The sequence below is a fragment of the Bactrocera tryoni genome, chromosome 3, assembly GCF_016617805.1.
Source record: "Bactrocera tryoni isolate S06 chromosome 3, CSIRO_BtryS06_freeze2, whole genome shotgun sequence".
Lineage (NCBI taxonomy): Eukaryota > Metazoa > Arthropoda > Insecta > Diptera > Tephritidae > Bactrocera > Bactrocera tryoni.
This window is the reverse complement of record NC_052501.1, coordinates 31,314,811-31,336,344: the sequence shown is the minus strand read 5'-3', so window position 1 is coordinate 31,336,344 and position 21,534 is coordinate 31,314,811. Positions and strand designations below refer to the sequence as shown.

The 21,534-nt window shown below is 37.9% G+C and overlaps 1 protein-coding gene across 7 annotated transcripts in view; it reads right to left on the bottom strand.

The window, feature by feature from the left end:
* The window catches only part of LOC120772277 (synaptic vesicle 2-related protein), a 66,072-nt gene that overhangs the window by 30,385 nt on the left and 14,153 nt on the right, over positions 1–21,534 (bottom strand). For all 7 annotated transcript variants that reach the window (XM_040100787.1, XM_040100783.1, XM_040100781.1 and 4 more), the window contains 3 exons: positions 20,649–20,905; positions 10,724–10,848; positions 2,130–2,193 (listed from right to left, as the gene is read on the bottom strand). In XM_040100787.1, coding sequence (XP_039956721.1) covers positions 2,130–2,193; positions 10,724–10,848; positions 20,649–20,905 — 446 coding nt within the window. The remainder of the gene's footprint in view (positions 1–2,129; positions 2,194–10,723; positions 10,849–20,648; positions 20,906–21,534) is intronic.

Genomic DNA, 21,534 nt, shown 5'->3' with positions numbered 1-21,534 from the left:
GTATTGTGCAATGGCAACATTATTCAAATGTAAACGAACAAAGATGGCTGATTTCTGCGTTTTTACTATGTTTTTGAGTGTGCACACATTTTGCCGATAAGGAAGGAAAAGGAAGGAAGGGAGTAGCGTTTTTGACTGGCAAGCCTTCGTCGCCGAAATATTTTTTTTTTTTCTAAATTGGTATAACTGTCGGTGACACTTGTGCGAAATGTCACATCAAAATAATCTTTGCTGTCTAGTATACGCTTCTGATGTACATAAAGTGCATCCGACGCATTTAAGATGAGTGAAATTATTCAACAAAGAAGTTCCATTAAATATTGTGTGCGGAATCAAATTTCTGGTGCCGAAACGCTTAGAATTTTGGACCTTCGGCGATAATGATTTGCCGCAAGCAACTATTATTGATTGGTAAAAAATATTTAAAGAGGGTCGAGAACGCTTTGACGACAAACCACTTCCGAGACGGCCATCAACATCAATTGGTGATCTACACGTCAATAAAATGAAGAAATTGGTGCTTGGGAATCGACGATTAACAGTCAAAGATCTTACTGGTATCGTTTGAGTATGGGAAGCATCAGTGAAAACAATTTTGAAAGATCATTTGGGCCTAAGAAAAGTGAAAGTACGATTGGTTCCAAAATCACTCAATCTGTGAAATAGTGCTTTACGACTATCAGGATCTCATGAAATGTATTATTACTGGCGAAGAGTCTTATATCTATGCCGAAATCGAAAAAACTATGTCAAAAATCAAGGATATGTTGACAGTTTTCTTCGATTATCGAAACCAAACTGTCAACAAGGAATACTATTGGTTTTTGCACCCACGATAATTCACCGTAACATAATATACGTACATTGATTCTTCATGAGTTTTTCGCCAAATTTTCAAATAATATCGTGCCGCAACCACCGTATTCGGCTGATTTCAGCCGCTTTGAGCCAATTGAAGGCATTAAGCGTAAATTGCTAAGCGCATTGAAAGCTATTCTGGACAGTTGACTTTAACAAATATTTCGAGGATCGGAAAAAAAGTTGGCTAGATTTTGAGGAAAAAATTAAGAATTTTAAAATTATGAACAAAGTCCTACAATTTTCTGCTCATAGTAGTACATAAGTTGTACAAAATTTAAGGAGAAGAGAAAGATATTGACCGTACATGCGCCAACTAGACACTGTATAAAGTGGAAAGTCTGCATTAGCAAAGTTAAACGGACTTGTTGGAGAGTGTTCTGCGAAAGCGTAGAACCATTGTATAAAATAATAAAAGTTCATTCAGCGACCATTAAGGGGGAGCCTGATTTAGAAGCTTCAAAAAATCTTTTTTTTAAATTTTTTTTTTTTGCTTAAATCTCTTTAAAAATAATCTAAGAATATGTCCCCAAAGTTTTAGATGGGAATTTGAAATATTTTCGAAGCTAGAAGGAAAATAGTGACCGAGCGTCTAGCAGATATATGAGCGATTGGGCAGAAAGCGAAAACTTTGACGCGCGATTTCTCGGTTTTTCATTTTTACGATTTTTCTTAATTGGCGGGCAGGATAGAAAAAAAACTAAACGTCGTATGGAATTGGGGCAAAGTTTATTATCTTTGGCATTAAATTATCTTCTATTTAAACTAAAAAAAAACTAAGAAAAGTCAAGTTTGAACATATTTTTAAACAACATAAAGTAAATTTTTTTGGTCAAAAACCACTTTTTTTTTCAATTTTTAAAAAATTTCTAAAATTTTACACTTTTTTTTGGAATTTTTTTAGTTTAACTAGAAGATAAATTATTAAAAAATATGAATCTCTTTGAATTTTTTGTTTCCGATAGAAATTGCGACCTGCATCCTGCCCGCCGTCCGACAAATGCACATGCGAGATGCATCGGGCAAATGCTTCCCAAAGGCAGAATATCAAAGATTTCGTATCCAAAAAATTTGTGAATGATGTTTAAATAGGGTTTATACCCTAGAAATTTCGCTTTAATCACTTATTTCTTTCCTTCCCAAAAAAAACCTCAAAAAATCGATTTTTTGAAGTCTCTATACCAAGCTCCCCCCTTAGACAGTCTTCCTTACCTCTTTCGAGGACAAATGAGTTTACAGAAAGTTTTACCTTTGAAGTTATAGTTACTTACATCCATTAAAATTACGCATTTTCCTTTATGTTTTGAAGGAAGAAATTCTGCATACAACGTCACACTGTAAATAAGAAAAAAAACAATAACGTATTTAATATAATATTTTATATTTGCTTCTTAAATGTCAATTACTTAAAATAAAAGGAAACTCAGATTTCTAACTGGCTTTTTAATTTGTAATAAAGCTTTATGCTTTCCCAAATTGTTTGAATGAGTAAACTTAAAATTTTTACTTCGCTTTGCATCAGAAATTGGTTTTGACAGAAAAGATACGTGTACTTGACAGAAGCCAATGCTTGCATCCGCTTTGCCAAACAACAGTCGCCATTTTTATTAGAGAGAAACACTGAAAGCAAAAAAAAATCATGGTGGCATACACTTTGTTTTATGCGCTTCGTACTTTTAGAAGCTTAATTAAAGGCTTTCATAAATACTTAGTAACATAAATTAACTGATTTATACTTTTATAGCAAATAAGTGATTCGCTTTTAAAGCCACAACGGCAATTAGCCTACCAAACGTTGTTTCACCAAAATATTTTAATTATCATTTGAAGGACGTAATTCATTTTCTTTTTTCATTCAGACTTTCTTTACTTTAACACTTTTTTCCTGTAATCGGAAATTCAAATTCTGGGATTGTTTTTTTTTTTTGCAAAGAAGGAGTCACTATTTCTTTTAAGTATGAAACTGCCACTTTTAGATTTTTATTGATGTCGCTGTGTGACATGCTTGGGTTTTCAATCTTTTTTTTGGGCAAAACCAATTCGCAAAGGAATGTTTGCATTACTGCCGAATTTTACACTAACCATATTTCTGTAAAAAATATGATGCAATAATATGGACAATATAGCAAGCTTTCTGCATTAATTTGATAATTTTACAAATTTTCAAACTACGTGAATTTCTGTGCGCCCAATTTTTTTCCTGCCAATATTTTATTTGACTTTGATTTGATTTCGGTTATTTCGATATCTTCAATGTAGCATTAACGTATCTTCTCAATTGTCTATTTTGCTACGATAATAACGATAAATACAATAAAACCAACTTTGAGGCGTGGTATGAGTAAAATAAGCTTAGCAATTTTCATTGAGATAACTCAAATATTGGCGGATATGTGCAACATAAAGTCACCCGGGAATTCCAAAATATTTGTATTAGGTGTATAAGAGCTCAGGGCAATATTTACCCGATTCAACCAATTTTGATACACAGATATAATATTGTCAGGAAAATATTCTCTCTAAATGTCAATTGTATCTATGCTTATTGGCCGATATTTTCGGTCAAAAGTCAACAACAGACACTGTAGTACACATTTTGGTATTTGGGGACTTCAAAAAATTTGCATGGACATGGGAAACTTTTGATCATAAGGTGACATACTTTAAAGGCATTTTGCGTTCAAAGTTGTTTTCTGTTATATTAATTACTTCTTCATTTGTACACTGGAAAGCGAAAGGATCAAATGGAATTTAAAATTTTGTTATAAGGGATGTAGGCATGGTTGTAGTCCGATTTCGTCCATTTTCACATTGTGATATAAGAAAGTAAGTAAAATGCCACGTACTAAATTTTATCGAAATCCGTTGATCGGGTCCCACGATATAAGGTTTCACCAAGAAGTGGGCGGTACCACGCCCATCATACTTTTCAACTTTTATTGTCATCCTGATCATGTATATACTACTGTGCAATACAACAACGCAATGAATACCATCGATCAACCACCGTTTTCACCAGCTTTGGCTCCCTGTGATTTTTTCTTACTGCCCAAACTGAAATTACAGCTTCTCAATTTCTTACTAAATCCGAAGTAGCACCTGTTGGCAAAAGTTATTCTGCGTCGCATTTCGAAGCTGACATTGCTGTTGGTGTTAATACTGATTCCAAAATAGACGAAATTATCTACAACTTCGGGGTAATAACTATCAAACGTAACGTGGGAGCCAAGTCGGGAATGCGATGACTATTTTTTGATGACAGAAGATATTCGTCTTGCTCTCGTTCATTACCAGAACTATTTGTTCAACCTGGAGGAAGCAGAACTGTCGGCCTACGCCAGCAGTTGTACAAAGTGTTTTCCAAAGTAATCAGGACTTTTCGAATCTAGCGTCCCCCTAGTGGCGCCGTTTATATGTCGACTGATGCGTTAGAATCTGCTATCTTCATCGGTTGCTCAGTGAGAATTTCATGATATTTCGCCTATTGGAAGTGAAGTTATTGGGTTTTAAGTGTCAGTATGTTTATGTTGTCGGTGCGAAAATGAGATTCGAACAAAGAGCCAACATAAATTTTTTTTTTTTAAATTGATAAAACTTTTATCGAAACGTTTCAATTGTTGAAACAAGTTTATGGCGATGATTGCCCATCCCATACCAGAGTTCACGAGTGGTTTTACCGTTTTGAAAGTGGTCGTGAGGACATAAATGACGATCAACATGTGGGCCAATCAAAGTCCGTGATCACCGGAAATTCCATCGAAACCGTGATTTGTTTTTATAATTCCAAGGGTATTGTCGACAAAGAATTTGTTCCACCTGGCCAAAACGTGAATGCGGTATTCTACCTTGGAGTTTTGAAGAAGACACACGATAAGGATTCGCCTTATCTGAAACCTCGTTTGGTATCCAACGGCTCTGAGAGATCCTCAACGTCAGTTTCCACAGCCGTATTAGTTTTGCGGGTATACCATATTCAAACATACCAGCATAAAGGCAGCTCATTTCCCTGTCAAGAATCTGTCTAGAATATCAGGAATTCATCATTTCCTCCTCTCATCTACCGCTTATATGGAAGATAGGTAATTTTTTTTTCTAGGTTGGTACAACTGTTCTTAATTATGATGCCAAAAAATAGTGCGATCTGTCAACCAGTGTGTTTACAGCAGCTGTTTATGTCAGTCGACCTTAGTAGTGTTTGTCCAATTTTAAGATTTAAATCAACGTATTTGTGCTAAATTTTGGCCAAACACTCTACAAATATCATTGAGCAAGCACCATATTCACCTGATATGGCCCCCTGTAACTTTTACCTTTCTCCACACTGAAATATCCACTTTGGGGAACACGCTTCGCTCAATTGAAAACATCAAAACAAAATTAAAATGGATTTTACTTTGAAGGCGATAAAAAAATTTGGATGATGATTGAAAAATTTTCGTTTTATTTATAAATTCCCGATACTTTGTTGACAGGGTGTATATTCTACAAAGAAGTTGATGCATTCTCTTTATCAGTATTTGAATAGCTCAGCGGGCAATCCAACGGTCTCCACCTCTTTGTTGTTCTTCAGACGGGTAATTGTAATCGAACATCTTCATGGTCGGAAAATGCAACGTTTTCTCCATCTCATCTATTGGGGAATCGGGTTATGGTGCCTGGTGTTATGCTTTCACTGGCATTCAGCGGACTGGAGAAGTGTTCCCTCCACAATGTCAGTATCCCTTGGGCATCAGTTACTAGTTAACCTCTGGGGGTTCTACACGAGTACGCTCCGGTCTTGGAAGCTTCTGTTAGTCGCCACATCTTGTCGTACAATTTTCGAGCATTACCCTTGTCAGTCAGCTTTTCAAGCTCTTCGTACACACGCATTTAGATCCGTCTATCATTACATGATCGATCTGGTTGGTGGCTTTTCGATCTGGAGATATCCAGAATTTTCCTATGCTGGAATCAAATACTACGAATAACCATATTTCGGGCCCCAGCGAAGTCGATCATTCTCAACGCATTTGGTGATGTTTCATCATGGAAGTTAAATTTACCGACCATTGTGCTATACCTTCTTTTCCCACCCTGACATTGAAGTCGAGAAGCACTATTTTGACATTGTGGCAGAGCAGCGCCTACAGCTGCGCTTCAACCTTTACCCAACGTTAATCAAACAGAGATTTATATATAAGAATTTTTTATAATTAATATTTTTTAAAAATATTGATTATTCATTTATTACTATGATTAAATAAATGATTCTTAAAAATTTAAATCAGTATTATTATCGGTGTTTAAATGAGCTAAGCCTCAGTATACATAGACACCTCTCTACTCAGAAAAGAAAGGCGCACCCTAATGACACACACCACACTTGGTAACAGTCAAGGGATTTCACCTGACATGACAACATTATCACACTCAACATCTAAGAACAACATGCACGAAGACGCCACATATTAAAACAAGGATCATCACTACATCAACATTCGATTTCGACGTCGATCGATATCAAATCTGCGCGCTACGTTCAACAAAATACGCCCAATCAACTAATTTCATCCGAACACTGTCTCGTCTGCTAGCCGTCGACTTCAATCGTACATTCGTACAAATGTAAAGTATCTAAATTACGTTTTGAAATTAATCAAATTATATCCAAAAACAAAAACAAAAAAGCAGTTTTCTTGTTCCCCTTTGAGGGCACTATAAATTGAGAGCCACATTTGCGTTAAGATGCTCATTATACTACGACAAATTTGGCATAACATTTGTTTGAAAAGCGAAAATCATGATACCTAGTTGTGGTAGTATCGACCCGATTTTATCTATTAATTATTATAATATCACATACTAAAAAGATGTTCCCTGGGTTTCATTAAAGTGCCTCATATACAATTACCAATCATATGGAGCAAAGTCAACCGGATGTTCGAAAATCATGGTAATAATTATTTTGGGGGCTAGGTCAAGTTTTCGCACAATTTTATATATTTAAGGCACAAAGATATACTGTTAAGAGTAAAACACGCTTTGTAATTTTCATTGAGATAACTCAAATATCCTTTTTTGATACACAAAAATAATATTGCCAGGAAAGGATTCTTTTCAAATTTCAATTTTTGGTAACAAGGTGGCATACTTTAAAAAAATTCTTTGAAGCAAATTTGTATCCTGATATATAATTTACTTCTCTTCTTTATTTATTGATTTATTGCGCTTTTAGTAGTTTTTAACACTAAGTGAGAGTGAGCGGGGTTATCCTTCGATTTCATCCATTTTCACTCTGTAAGACTTATAATATTCGAACTAGGTAAATTTGGTTGTTGCAGCTTTAGTGGTTTAAGAAATACATACATATGTACATTACATATGTAAGTTTGTTAGAGGGCAGGGCCAAGCCTACTTTTTCAAATGATTTTCTAGTTCCGTCGCCATTTTTAATGCATTTTGGATCAAAGATGCACTAAAATTCTCTATGTTATCTTTACCATAGTTCTCATCAAAATTTTGCAAAATCTCATCGTCAGAAATAACAACATTTTCAGAAAGTTCATTGATATCTTCAATGCTGATATCGTGAAATCTTTCTCCTTTGATCATATGGAAAACTTAAAAAATATCAGATAATGTCTCATTTTCCGTCTCCATCGCCGCAACATTCGCCCACAGCCTTTTCCAGCTCCTACCATATTTCAAGTGATTTTCTTAATTTCTTTTACAGAGGAAGTAATGCACTCTATGCAGTTCCTTAAAACGAACGCTTTCACATAGTACTTTTAATTTCTTCTATTGATGTCAATTTCATTTATTATGTGTTGAAACAAATGCTTTGCATAATAACTTTAAAATGCAGCAATGTCCTCTGATCCAGCTTTTGAAATAATGATGTCGTATTCGGAGGACCTTAACTTCTTTTCATTAACGGATGATTGATTTTGTCGATACATGAGGAACGAATTATGAAATTAAATATATACATATAATAGTAATAAAAATACTCTAATTTGGATCCGGGAAGGACCTCTCCGAGCCATTCGATACCAAACGAGTTTTCAGACAAGGCGACTCCCTATCGTGCGACTTCTTCAACCTGCTCCTGGAGAAAATAGTTCGAGCTGCAGAACTAAACAGAGAAGGTACCATCTTCTATAAGAGTGTACAGCTGTTGGCGTATGCCGACGATATTGATATCATCGGCCTCAACACCCGCGCCGTTAGTTCTGCTTTCTCTAGGCTGGACAAGGAAGCACAGAAAATGGGTCTGGTAGTGAACGAGGGCAAAACGAAATATCTCCTGTCATCAAACAAACAGTCGTCGCACTCGCGACTTGGCTCTCACGTCACTGTTGACAGTCATAACTTTGAAGTTGTAGATAATTTCGTCTATTTAGGAACCAACATTAACACCACCAACAATGTCAGCCTGGAAATCCAACGCAGGATTGCTCTTGCCAACAGGTGCTACTTCGGACTGAGTAGGCAATTGAAAAGTAAAGTCCTCTCTCGACGAACAAAAGCTAAACTCTATAAGTCGCTCATAATTCCCGTCCTGCTATATGGTGCAGAGGCTTGGGCGATGACAACAACCGATGAGTCGACGTTACGAGTTTTCGAGAGAAAAATTCTGCGAAAGATTTATGGTCCTTTGCGCATTGGCCACGGCGAATATCGCATTCGATGGAACGATGAGCTGTACGAGATATACGACGACATTGACATAGTTCAGCGAATTAAAAGACAGCGGCTACGCTGGCTAGGTCATGTTGTCCGGATGGACGAAAACACTCCAGCTCTGAAAGTATTCGACGCAGTACCCGCCGGGGGAAGCAGAGGAAGAGGAAGACCTCCACTCCGTTGGAAGGACCAAGTGGAGAAGGACCTGGCTTCGCTTGGAATATCCAATTGGCGCCACGCAGCGAAAAGAAGAAACGACTGGCGCGCTGTTGTTAACTCGGCCATAATCGCGTAAGCGGTGCCTCTAGGTGAGCCATCGTAAGCCTTACAAGAAGAAGCTTTGACCCTTTAAAGTCCCAATCAGTGAGGTTAATAATTCTTATTAACAAGACATTATGTCTCCTGTGGGCATTGCTACGTAATAACCAACGTGGCACGATGCTCTGCTGCTTTTAAAGCGCCACCTTCGCAAACTTTTCGTGATTTGCCACATAAGTCCGACTAGTCTTTTTTCCAAAGGAATGCCGTTTCATCCACATTGAAAACTTGGTGAGCCTCATAACATCGCAAAGTGATTGCTCCTAGGAACATTAGGCGCCGACTTCCTCGTATACCATGGTCTAGTTGTAGACTTGCACCACTCTGCTAAACACATCGTGCCCAATAATACGACTAACAACGCCAAGCATTTCTATAATCGACACTTCGCAGAGATTTTCGGACATTTGAGGATGTTTTGAGTTTGCTGAAATTACCTATCCGACACCACTTGATATTATGGTTTTATACTGCCGCTGGGAGGGTTCGAGTGTAAACGATCATTGTATTCTCTGGCGACTTGCAAAGATCGAAGGCGGAGAAATTCTTTCAGCTGCTGAAAAACTTTATGATAAAATATGTTGCATAAGAATTCAACACGTCTTATTCGTTGAAACGGGATGAATTACAATCAGATTTGTTACCTAATTTACATATATTATTGGTCATAGTTACAGTCTGATTTTTTAAGCGGAAGATAGAATTTCTAAAGACTAATATTTTTCAAAATTTAATTAAAATAACACCATTAACTCTAGGTTAATAATCTGTTAAATGTAGAAGTAAAATTTAATTTAAAATTTTTTTAATTACATACATATATGGCAAATGGTGTGAACATATTACGATTATGCCCAAATTTAAAATGTGAAATTTTAGTTAAAATTGGTTCAGTAGTTATTGAGATATGGGATTTCACCTGAAAGTGCGCGGTGCCACACCGATTGTGTAATTTTGATACGGATCCTATGAAGGCTTTCCGCACTATATAATATGTATATAATGTGAAATATGCTTCTGACGAATTTATTTAGTGAGTTATCACATTACTATCTTACTTTAATGGTTTTCAACAAACGCGTCATACGCGAAGAGGGCAGAGTTGTCACCCGATTTTATACTTTTTCACTGCGTGGGAGGAAGTGCTAAAATGATTTGCTTTGAGCGAGTTTGGTTAATATACACTTTAGTGATTTGTGCAATTAGTACATTAAACTTATTAAAGGGCAGCCACGTGGAACTAATTTTCAATCCACATATTCTCCTCTTCACACCGATTCATTACACCAAGTAATAGTTTTGTATCTTAACTTTCGGCTTAGTAATGAGGTTTTATAAGTTTTCGCTTAACGGTATTTTGTAGGACCGATTTCGACATCTACAATACCAACAACAATTTTACAAACAACCATTATACCAAAAATTTGCACAAGTATCCTATGTTAATTTCAAACCATTAAGAATATGTGTAAAATGTTTCATGATGATCGGTTAAGCAATTAAGCAAAACAAATTTACATTCACATTTATAAAATACTACTGCAGTATACATTAATATTTTTAAACAGAGTGCGCCAAACCCTACTATGATCTCCTATACAATGTATAAATTTTGTTGTACTGAAATTATTTTTACATACATATACATATATCGGTTAGTATTTTGTTGCAAAGATTTTAATAATCGATTGAGTCCGAGCGAGTTATGATTATTTGTGATGTTATTGGCAATAACTGGCAAGGATATTTGATGTGTATCCTTTTCGTGCTACTGACCCACGTAGAGCGCCAGTTAGAATTATTTGTGATTAAAACAAATAAGATTTCATCTAAACATATACTAATATATATTTGGAATTATCTTCAAAACCTAATAACTTACGATTGTGGTATGCACCCTATCGAAAATCCAACCAGTGCACGCAATATGATAAGCCAAGTAAAAGTAGGTGCCACAGAACTTAGTAAGCTGTACAATACAAGCAGAACACCACAAAAAGTTAAGGCCTGAAATAAAATAAGATGATTACTATTGCATTTTATATCGTCCACATATATTTCTAAACAATATACGTAAAGGATTAAAACTATATTTATACTCTTGCAACCAGTTGCTACAGAGTATTATAGTTTTGTTATACGAATCACCTAAAACTAAGCGAGATAGATATAGATATACAAGGTCTGTCGCAAAAGAAACAGGACTGTTAAAAAAAACAACAAAAAACAAGTAAGGAAGGGCTAAGTTCGGGTGTCACCGAACATTTTATACTCTCGCATGGTAAAGTGATAATCGAGATTTCATAATACGTCATTTACATATTTTTCAAATACCGTATTTTTGTAAAGTTTTTCAAAATAGCTTTATATTGGAAGAAGGCGTGGTTGCGAACCGATTTCACCCATATTTCGTACATGTCATCAGGGTGTTAGGAAAATATTATATACCGAATTCCATTGAAATCGGTCTAGTAGTTCCTGAGATATGGTTTTTGGTCCATAAGTGGGCGGCGCCACGCCCATTTTCAATTTTTAAAAAAAGCCTGGGTGCAGCTTCCTTCTGCCACTTCTTCCGTTAAATTTAGTGTTTCTGACGTTTTTTGTTAGTCGGTTAACGCACTTTTAGTGATTTTGAACATAACCTTTGTATGGGAGGTGGGCGTGGTTATTATCCGATTTCTGAACTGTATATGGAAATACCTGAAGAAAACGACTCTGTAGACTTTGGTTGACATAGCTATAGTAGTTTCCGAGATATGTACAAAAAACTTAGTAGGGGGCGGGGCCACGCCCACTTTTCCAAAACAATTGCGTCCAAATATGCCCCTCCCTAATGCGATCCTTTGTGCCAAATTTCACTTTAATATCTTTATTTATCCCTCAGTTATGACACTTTATAGGTTTTCGGTTTTCGCCATTTTGTGGGCGTGGCAGTTGGCCGATTTTGCCCATCTTCGAACTTAACCTTCTTATGGAGCCAAGGAATACGTGTACCAAGTTTCATCATGATATCTCAATTTTTACTCAAGTTACAGCTTGCACTAACGGACGGACAGACGGACGGACGGACAGACAGACATCCGGATTTCAACTCTACTCGTCATCCTGATCATTTTGGTATATACAACCCTATATCTGACTCTTTTAGTTTTAGGACTTAGAAACAACCGTTATGTGAACAAAACTATAATACTCTCGTTAGCAACATTGTTGCGAGAGTATAATAATATTTTTCAAAGGTTATATTTTTTTATTCAAAGTAGTTTCCTTGTGCTTCGATACAGCATTTAGCCCGGTCAATTAGCATTTCAAATGAGTGTTTAAGGTCATTTTTCGGAATGCTCTTGAGAATATCGGTCGGTAATGTCCTGAAACCAGTCTCCTTTCATGGGCAAATGAAGTTTTCCAAATAGGTAAAAATCAAAGGGTGCAAGATCAGGTGAGTAGGGTGAGTGATTAATGGTTAATATAGAGTTTTTTGTCAAAAAATTAGTGACAAGCGTCGACCGATGACATGGCGCATTATCGTGCAACAGGTGCTAGGACCCTGCCTCACGATATTGTGGTCGAACACGACGAATGCTTGACAAAAGACGCTTCATAACAGCATTAATTGTTTGGCCAGGTGGGACGAACTCTCGGTGTACAATACCCTCGGAATCGTAAAAACAAATCAGCATTGTCTTTATTTTTGACTTCTGAAGACGACCGACTTCTGATCGTCACAGAGGTCCTCCGACCTTCTTGGAATCGCTTAAACCACTCATGCACATTACTACGGGATAGGCACTGATCACCATAAACTTTTTTCATCATTTGAAATGTTTCAGTAAACGTTTTCCCAAGTTCAAAGCAAAATTTAAGATTTGCTCTTTGTTCAAAATGCATTTTACGGCCGATGACCAAAAGCTGCTGTCACTTTTTGATCGATAACATCGATTGTAGTTACTCAATTGTCTTAAAATTTTTACGAAATGTCAACAAGAGATCAAACTTTTTATTTCATATACCCACCAATAGGTGGCGCCCCCAGAAACAGTTATATTTAAAATGTTCTAATTCTTTTGCGACAGACGTTGTATATAAGTACATATATATAAATGATCAGGATGGCGAGAAAAGTTGAAATCAGTACGTCCGTACAAGCTGATACTTGAGTAAAAATTGAGATATCTCGATGAAAGTTGGTATATATGTAGGTTCCTTAGTACAAAAAAAATGTCGAGTTCTTAGATAGGCGTAATCGGACCACTGCCACACCCACAAATCGCCAATAACCGAAAACATATAAAGTGCCATAACTAAGCACTAAATGCACTAAATTAAGATATAAAACTGTAATTGGTACAAGAACTTCTACTGACAGTGCGAAAATGGAGAAAATCGGAGGATAACGCCGCTCACTACCCATATAACGGTACTGTTCAAAACTATTAAAAGCGCGATAAATCAATAACTAAGTATGCAAGATAGATTAAATTTTGCCAACGAGATGGTATGAGAGAGCTTTATGGGAGCTTTATGGGAGTATGAAAATTGGACGATGGGCACGTTACCGCCCACTTCTTGGTGAAATCTCATATCTGGAGCCTTGACCAACAGATTTCGACAAAATTTAGTTCGTAGCATTCTTCTTGCATTCTTATGTCACAGTGTAAAAAGGGCCGAAATCGGACTACAACCACGCCTACTTCTCATATTAAACAATTTTAAATTCCACTTGAATCGTTTAGTTTGCAGTACACAAATCAAGAAATTAATATAACGAGATAAAACTTTGCACGAATCATGTCTTTAATGTGTGCCACTTATGACAAGAAATTATTTAAATTTAATAAAAAATGGATAATCCTTCTCTTATAATAGTATGCGTGTATGTCAAAAATGGGTTGAATTGGACAAATTTTCGAAATCAAGATTTTCGAACTTCGGGGTGACTTTGTACTGAAAACATCTGCCAATATGTCAGGTATCTTAATAAAATCAGGAGATCGTGTTTTGCTCATAACGGTATATCTTTGTGCCTAAACCTGACAGCCTGACCCTTTCTCTGTCTTCAATATACACCATAAAATGACTTCCGTATTTCTTCCTTTATTTAAAACGTTCCAGTACATATGTAGGTCAAAATGCGTGTTATTTTAATGAAACTAAATGGTAAAGTTTTCTTAAAAAATGTGTGGTTTAGCGCTGAGTTGGAATGGAAATGGTATTTACCTTTACATAAATCTCATATCTTTATATAAGGATTTCCGATCCTCTGGTTTACGTTTTCAACATCAACTTAATATATTAAATGTTGCCTCTTTGGTCGAGATAATATCACATAATGGGCTGATCAAAGCCCAAAGACCAAAGGCGAACTATAAATTAGCAAAACATTTATTTTCCTTTCCCGCTAGCTCGGTGGGGTCTGAAGACATGCGCTCCCAATGTTTAAGATTTGACCTCCCAAACGCGGACAGTTAAGAAGGAAGTGTTGAGTTGCTTCCACCTCAACTTCTTCCATACAGCTTCTGCAGAAGACGTTTGGTAGCACTCCCGCTTTACTGCGGGGACGTCAAAAGGGCAATGGCATGTTAAAAGCCGCAAAACTAGGGAGAGGCTAGTCTTACTGAGGCGAAGAGGTCACTGGGCCAAAAGTCTTGTGCGATAGCACATGTAACAATGGTGGCCCAGCGCTGATAAAGCTTCCGCGAGGCCCAGCTATTCGGTAGTAGTATAAGGGGGCACCGATCCGCTCCCATTCTACCGATAGCAGTCCTAGGGTGCCTTTTTTGCTAGATCATTAGCTTTACGATTTCCTGCGATTACGCTGTGACCTGGCATCGATAATCTTATCACACTCGATGCTATTGATAGCGAAGTTTGACCAGCCCTGAACGCAGTACTAAAGAGTTCAAGATTAGTACACTACTCTGTTATCTGAGTGGATGGTCACTTCTCTGAAGAAAGCTCCGGAGTGCAGCAGTAATTCCACAGCTACCTTAATGGCTGCTATCCCGGCCTGGAAGACACTGCAATAGTCAGGAAGCCTGAAACTGGAGTTGATAGAGAGCTCCTGACAGTAGACCTCTCCACCAACCTTCCCTCCATCCGTGAAAAAGCTCATTGCCCTCTTCTACAACGGCTTCATACCACCCACAACTCCTTAACCGGTAAAGGAGTAGAGAAGCAGCCGCCAGCGTTCGGTTTAGCGACTCCATGATCCAAGTGATCCGATATGAGTGAGGATTTCCGAGTGTTTAAACCCGTGTTCTTTTAGGAATTCAGCAGTCTAATTATTTTTACCAGTAAAGTATAACGATAACCAAGAAAAAGTGACAACATCTGGATCTGCAGGACCTAAAAGCTTTGATTCCAGCAGACTTTCATTACTTTTATCATAATATACATTTAAATTAATTATCTTTTTAATAAATAATAATTAATATAAATAAATTAATTTTTTGGCTTGAAATAATTTAATTTTTTTAGTACCTATGTACACATTAATTGAGGATGGAGTCATGGGTAAAAGTTCACCCAAGTGGGGAAAATTCTCTGATCGCCATTCACTTGGGAGTGGCCAGAAACGATTCTTTTACATATGACTCAAGCAGCTCACGATTTCCAGTCTTTGACCAAGTATCCTCTGGGTGGCCTAACAACATCCGTTTGAAGGCGAGCTAAAGTGAGAAGGCGAAACATCCCTTCCGCAGGGTTGTGCGCTGGGTTTGGAACCCGCCACGTAAAAAAAACACCCCCAATGAAAGGAAGCAACAAGCCTCAGATGAGAGACCCCCGTTTTGATGACGACCATGGCAAACGAAATAAGGACTACGAATTAAGGGCATGCACCTGGAATGTCCGGTTCCTTAATTGGGAAGGTGCCGCTGCCCAACTGGTTGATGTCCTCGTGAAAATAAAGGCTGACATCACCGCCGTCCAAGAAATGCGATGGACGGGACAAGGACAGAGAAGAGTAGGTCCTTGTGACATTTACTACAGTGGCCATATAAAGGAGCGCAAGTTTGGTGTGGGATTCGTGGTGGGAGAGAGACTCCGTCGCCGAGTACTATCATTCATTCCGGTGAATGAACGTCTAGCCACAATCCGCATCAAAGCGAGGTTCTTCAACATATCGCTGATTTGCCCCCACGCCCCGACGGAAGAGAAAGACGATGTGACCAAAGATGCTTCTATGAGCGCTTGGAGCACACCTATAAACGCCGCCCCCGCCACGATGTCAAAATCGTGCTTGGCGACTTTAACGCCAGGGTGGGCAAAGAAGATATCTTTGGCACGACGGTTGGTAAATTCGGCCTCCACGACGAAACATCCCCAAATGGGTTGAGGCTGATTGACTTCGCCGGTTGAGGCTGATTGACTTCGAAAAAACACCAACCAGATCGATCATGTTGTGATAGACGTCTCCAGTGTTCTAGACGTGCATACGCTCCGAGGTCTTAACATCGACTCGGACCACTATCTTGTTGCAGCCAAGATTCGCACCCGCCTCTGCGCAGCAAAAAACGCACGTCAACAAATACAAGGAAGGTTCGACGTCGAGAAACTGCAATCACAACAGACAGCCGAACGATCTTCTACTCGGCTTGCACTTCTGCTCTCTGAGAGCACTCATCAACAACTCGGTATAAGGGAACTGTGGGACGGCATTTCAAACTCCTTATGTACAGCTGCAACCGAAACCATTGGTTTTCGGAAAATGCAGAAGAACAGATGGTACGATGAGGAATGCCGTGCTGCAGCGGAGATGCGTGCGGGATGGAATAGATACCGAGAGTTGAAGAGGGAAGCGAGACGCATTTGCAGACAGAAAAAGAAAGAGGCCGAAATGCGTGAATATGAAGAGCTTGGTAAGCTGGCCGACAGGGGCAGTAATCGAAAATTCTACGAAAAGATGCAGCGGCTAACTGAAGGTTTCAAGACGAGAGCATACTCTTATAGAACCCCCAAAGGTGATCTAGTGAGCGATGCCCAGAACATACTTTAATTATGAAGGGAACACTTCTCCAGCCTACTGAATGGCAGTGAACGTACAACGTATTCAAACACGGCGGCGAAGAACTGATAAGGAGCATGCGTCAGCTTCTTTGTAAAATATGGTCGGACGAAAGCATACACAACGATTAAAATTTAAGTGTGCTCTGCCCAATCCACAAAAAGGGAGGCCCCACAATCTGCGCCAACCACCGTGGGATAAGCCTCCTCAACATCGCATATAAGGTTCTATCGAGCGTATTGTGTCAAAGATTAAAGCCCACATTCAACAAACTGATTGGACCTTATCAGTGTGGCTTTAGACCTGGAAAATAAACAACCGACCAAATATTCACCAAGCGCCAAATTTTGGAAAAGACTCGTGAAGGGAGAATCGACACACACCACATCTTCGTCGATTTCAAAGCTGCTTTCGACAGCACGAAAAGGAGCTGCCTTTATGCCGCGATGTCTGAATTTGGTATCCCCGCAAAACTAATACGGCTGTGTAAACTGACGTTGTGCAACACCAACAGCTCCGTCAAGATAGGGAAGGACCTCTCTGAGCCGTTCGACACCAAACGAGGTTTCGACTCCCTATCGTGCGACTTCTTCAAAGTTACAGCTGTTTAAAAATTAGTGAAAATATTGAAGAAATTCACTATATTTAGATTTTTTTGTATAAGGGAAGAATGCCACGCAAGCCACCAATGAAATGTTTGAAGTTTACGGAGACGATGCTCTATCAGTTCGTGTAGCACAACAATGGTTCGTTCGCTTCTGTTCTGAAAATTTCAAAATTTCGATTTATAATGATGAGACGCGGAAAAATGTCAAAAAGTTGTGGACCATAATGGTACATATTTGTTTACTTATTTATTAGTATAAATATAAAAAAATAAGTTGAAGTTTGATTAGAAATACGAAAAGACTTTTCGACTACCCAATATATAGATATGTAATTTTTTATTACATATATAAAACATTATTGTTTAAATATATTATAGAAATTAAATAGGACATAAGGAATGTAATTTGAATAAATTTTGCTAAGTAATTAGACATTTAAACGGACAGACAGAGGGAGATGGCAAAATCGACTCAACTCGTGATACTGATCATTAGAATATATATTTCATAAGGCCTCCGACTTTCCCTTCTGGGAGTTACGGAAATTAAGACGAACCTAGTATACCCTGATCAGGATATAAAAATTCCATTCATATCTCAGTTAAATTCTAAATAATCAAGTAAGGTAGGGCTAAGCTTGGGTGTACCCGACTCTACTCTTGCAAAGTAAAGCGGTATACACTGGATCGAATTGTCCTGGTGATGTTTAAGATATCTTGATTAAACTTGGTACACACGTACCTTGACAAAAAAGTGAAACGGAGTTCGTAACCAGAGCCACTTGTGAACTAAGGTAGGCATGACACCACGCACGGATGATAACCCCGCCCACTCCCCATTTCTTGTGACAAAAAGTACCCGGGAATAGTAAATAAAAGCAAAATATTTAATAATTTATCGAGATTTATTTTTTCGCCTTCAAAGTAATCCCCACCAGATGTAGTATACTTAAACTAACGATTTTTCCAGTCCTCGAAACACTTTTCCTAAGCACTGTTTAGGATGGAGCTCCTTCAGCGAATTTAGTTTTATCCTTAACAAGAACCAATCACACGGAGCGTAAGGCTGATCGATGATATTTATTGTGTTTTTTGCTTAAGTTCGGTCACAATCGTGGCTCGTTGCGATGATGCATTATCGTCGTGTAAAAATGCTTGAAGTGTTTTTCCACATTTCCCGCCATTTTCGACAGATGTTCTCAAGAAAACGCCTCAGTACAGCCAAACAGTACTCCTAATTGACCGTCTGTCCCTCCAGCATGTATTCATGATGCACCAAACCACGAATATCGAAAAAAGCAATGACTATTACCTTGATTTTTGATTTCGTTTTTGCCCTCCACTCCGATGATTGTTGACTTGTTTGCACGTCAAACTCATAAACCCATGTCTAGCACTTGCCTGACGATTTTCAAGAACCACATCATTCATCTTTTTAATATTTTAATGAATGGAAGGCGTCGAAGGTCGTTCAGAACGAGGCATGTCTTAAACCATCTCTCGACCGTATTTGAAGGCTTTGTATCCCTTTTAGACTTGAGTTTTTGATTAAACTGAATCACCGCAAGCCTTTTCCAACATTCGCAACGACTCCGCACACAAGATTTGGTAATAAAAAATGGGGGACAATTTTTTATCGATATTTTAATCCATTGTCAAAACGCAACGCACTACTGAGGTGTACCTAATTAAACAGCTACTGCAGATAAACTGGTTGACAAATCGCGCTCATATTTGGCATAGTAATTAAGGACAGTCCTACCAACTTAACAAAAATTTTTTTTTTTTTCATAATATCAATTACCGGGCACTTACGAGCACTTTTAGGTAAAATCATATACATACTTCAGGGCTGGTTCCACCGATTTCAACCAAATTGGTTATGTAACATTCTTCTGACATTCGACATCTATATGTCGACTGGTGCATTAGAATCTGCTATCTTTGTCGATTGTTCAATTTCTTAACATTTCATTAATTGGAAGTGAAGTTATTGCGTTTTAAGTGTCAGTATGTTTATGTTATCGGTGCGAAAATAAGCTTCGAACAAAGAGTCAACATTAAATTTCGTTTTAAAATTGGTAAAACTTTTACCAAAACGTTTCAATTGATGAAACAAGTTTATGGCGATGATTGCCTATCCCGTAACAGAGGGCACGAGTGGTTTCAACGTTTTCAAAGTGGTCGTGAGGACATAAATGACGATCAACATGTGGGCCAGTCAAAATCCGTGTCATCAAAAATCAGTCGAAATCATCATTGAAATTTATGGAAATGGAATTGATCGTCTCTAAAACATCGACTGATCGCATTTTGACCGAACATTTGGGCTTACGAAAGGCTGAAGACCAAAAATTGCTCAAAATCCAACACTCGAAGGACGATTATTTGACCACAAATCACATTTTAACCATTAACCACTGCCCGTATTCACCTGATATGGCACCGTGCGATTTCTTTCTTTTCGGAAAAATACATTTGCTCATGAAAGGAAAGCGTTATGCAGACGTAGAGGCCATTCAAAAGGCTTGCACCGGCATACTGGCGGCCATACCGACCAACGAACTGAAACACTCGTTCGACATACTTTTGGACCGTGCAAAAAGCTGTATTGAAGCAGAAGGAGACTATTTTGAACAAAATAAATTGATTTTGCCGAAAAACCCATTTGTTCTGTTTTTTTTAAGTCCTGTTTAATTTGGAACGCCTTGTATATTGTAATTCCGCACTTTAATTCCACAATCCAAATAACGGTAGATTAAGCACTGTCTACGTTTGAAAAATTCTGTTTAGTCTGAATATTGACTTCAATTGTAAACCTTATACCTAAGTCGCGGATAGAGAATTTATGAATATAAATAACTCGCGTGTCATTCGCCTCGAAATGGATTACACTTTATAATAACTTGCAACAACGGTAAATTATGTTGTTGCAAGCATAAGTGAGCTGCAGAATGAGCTCCAATGTTATAGAAACTAAACGTAACAATTCACTAATACATTTATATGTGACCTGGTCTACGGAAAGGGGGCTTAGGTGTCAAAAAAAGGAGAACAATTAATTAGATAACGAGAAACTGACGATTATTTTTAACAGCTTTTCCCAGAAAACTAGTTTTCGCACGTTAGCTCCCTTTTCGTAGACCAGGTCACATATATTAAAATATATCATTATTTTCATAAATTAAGGCTTACCGATTTACGGCCATATCGATCACTTAATTGAGTCCAAAATGAAGGGCTAATAATCATTCCCAAAAATACAATGGTTGTCATAAAAGCTTTTTGGTACGTAGATACGTTCCATTCGCATTGTGTTGTTGGTCCAATGATACTGAGTATGGTCATTTCCATAGAGTCGGCCATCCAACATAGACCAACAAAAAGTGATAGTTTAACGTGAAACCATCCAAATCCTAAGAGATTCACTGCCTGCTGAACGGTGTATGTATCTAGTAAAATATAAATTTATAATCTGGCAATTGCATTTACAAGTTAAGGGTCGCCTTCATACAGCAGATTTATCATAACTTTAAATAAAAATGTATCTTAACTTGTGTACCTATGAAGCAGTATAAATAAAATCTTTATCAACTATTTTTCCGTCAATGAAGAGATCGAATACCCTTACGGTAAGGCTGATAATCTTTTGCTGCTGTTGATGTAGTCTTGTGAGTGGAACTGCTTTTGAGCCAGACCATGCGCCGGACAGTGCAATATCTGGTAAAGAAGGCCGGTGGAAAGGTACTGCCAGTTTTAGCGTTTCCAGGAATGTTTTAACGGGATTGGCAACGTGAGGCCGAGTGCTGTCATGCAGCAGAGTATTTTTTCGTAAATCTCCTGGTATTTAGGTCATAAGGTATTCAAGTTTCTTGTTTCTGAATCTATCCCAACGCATATAGTCTGAAGCAAGCTTCTCTTGCATTTGACACGGATCCACATCGAGCAACGTCTCCAATTCACGGCATTCGTCAAGTTTTTGGATTCCCCGGTGTGCTTCAGTAGCCAATTTCTTTGGTTAAAAGAAGAAAATCATCACTTCCCGCAAAAAATCGGACAAACATTTTTATAAAAGTATATG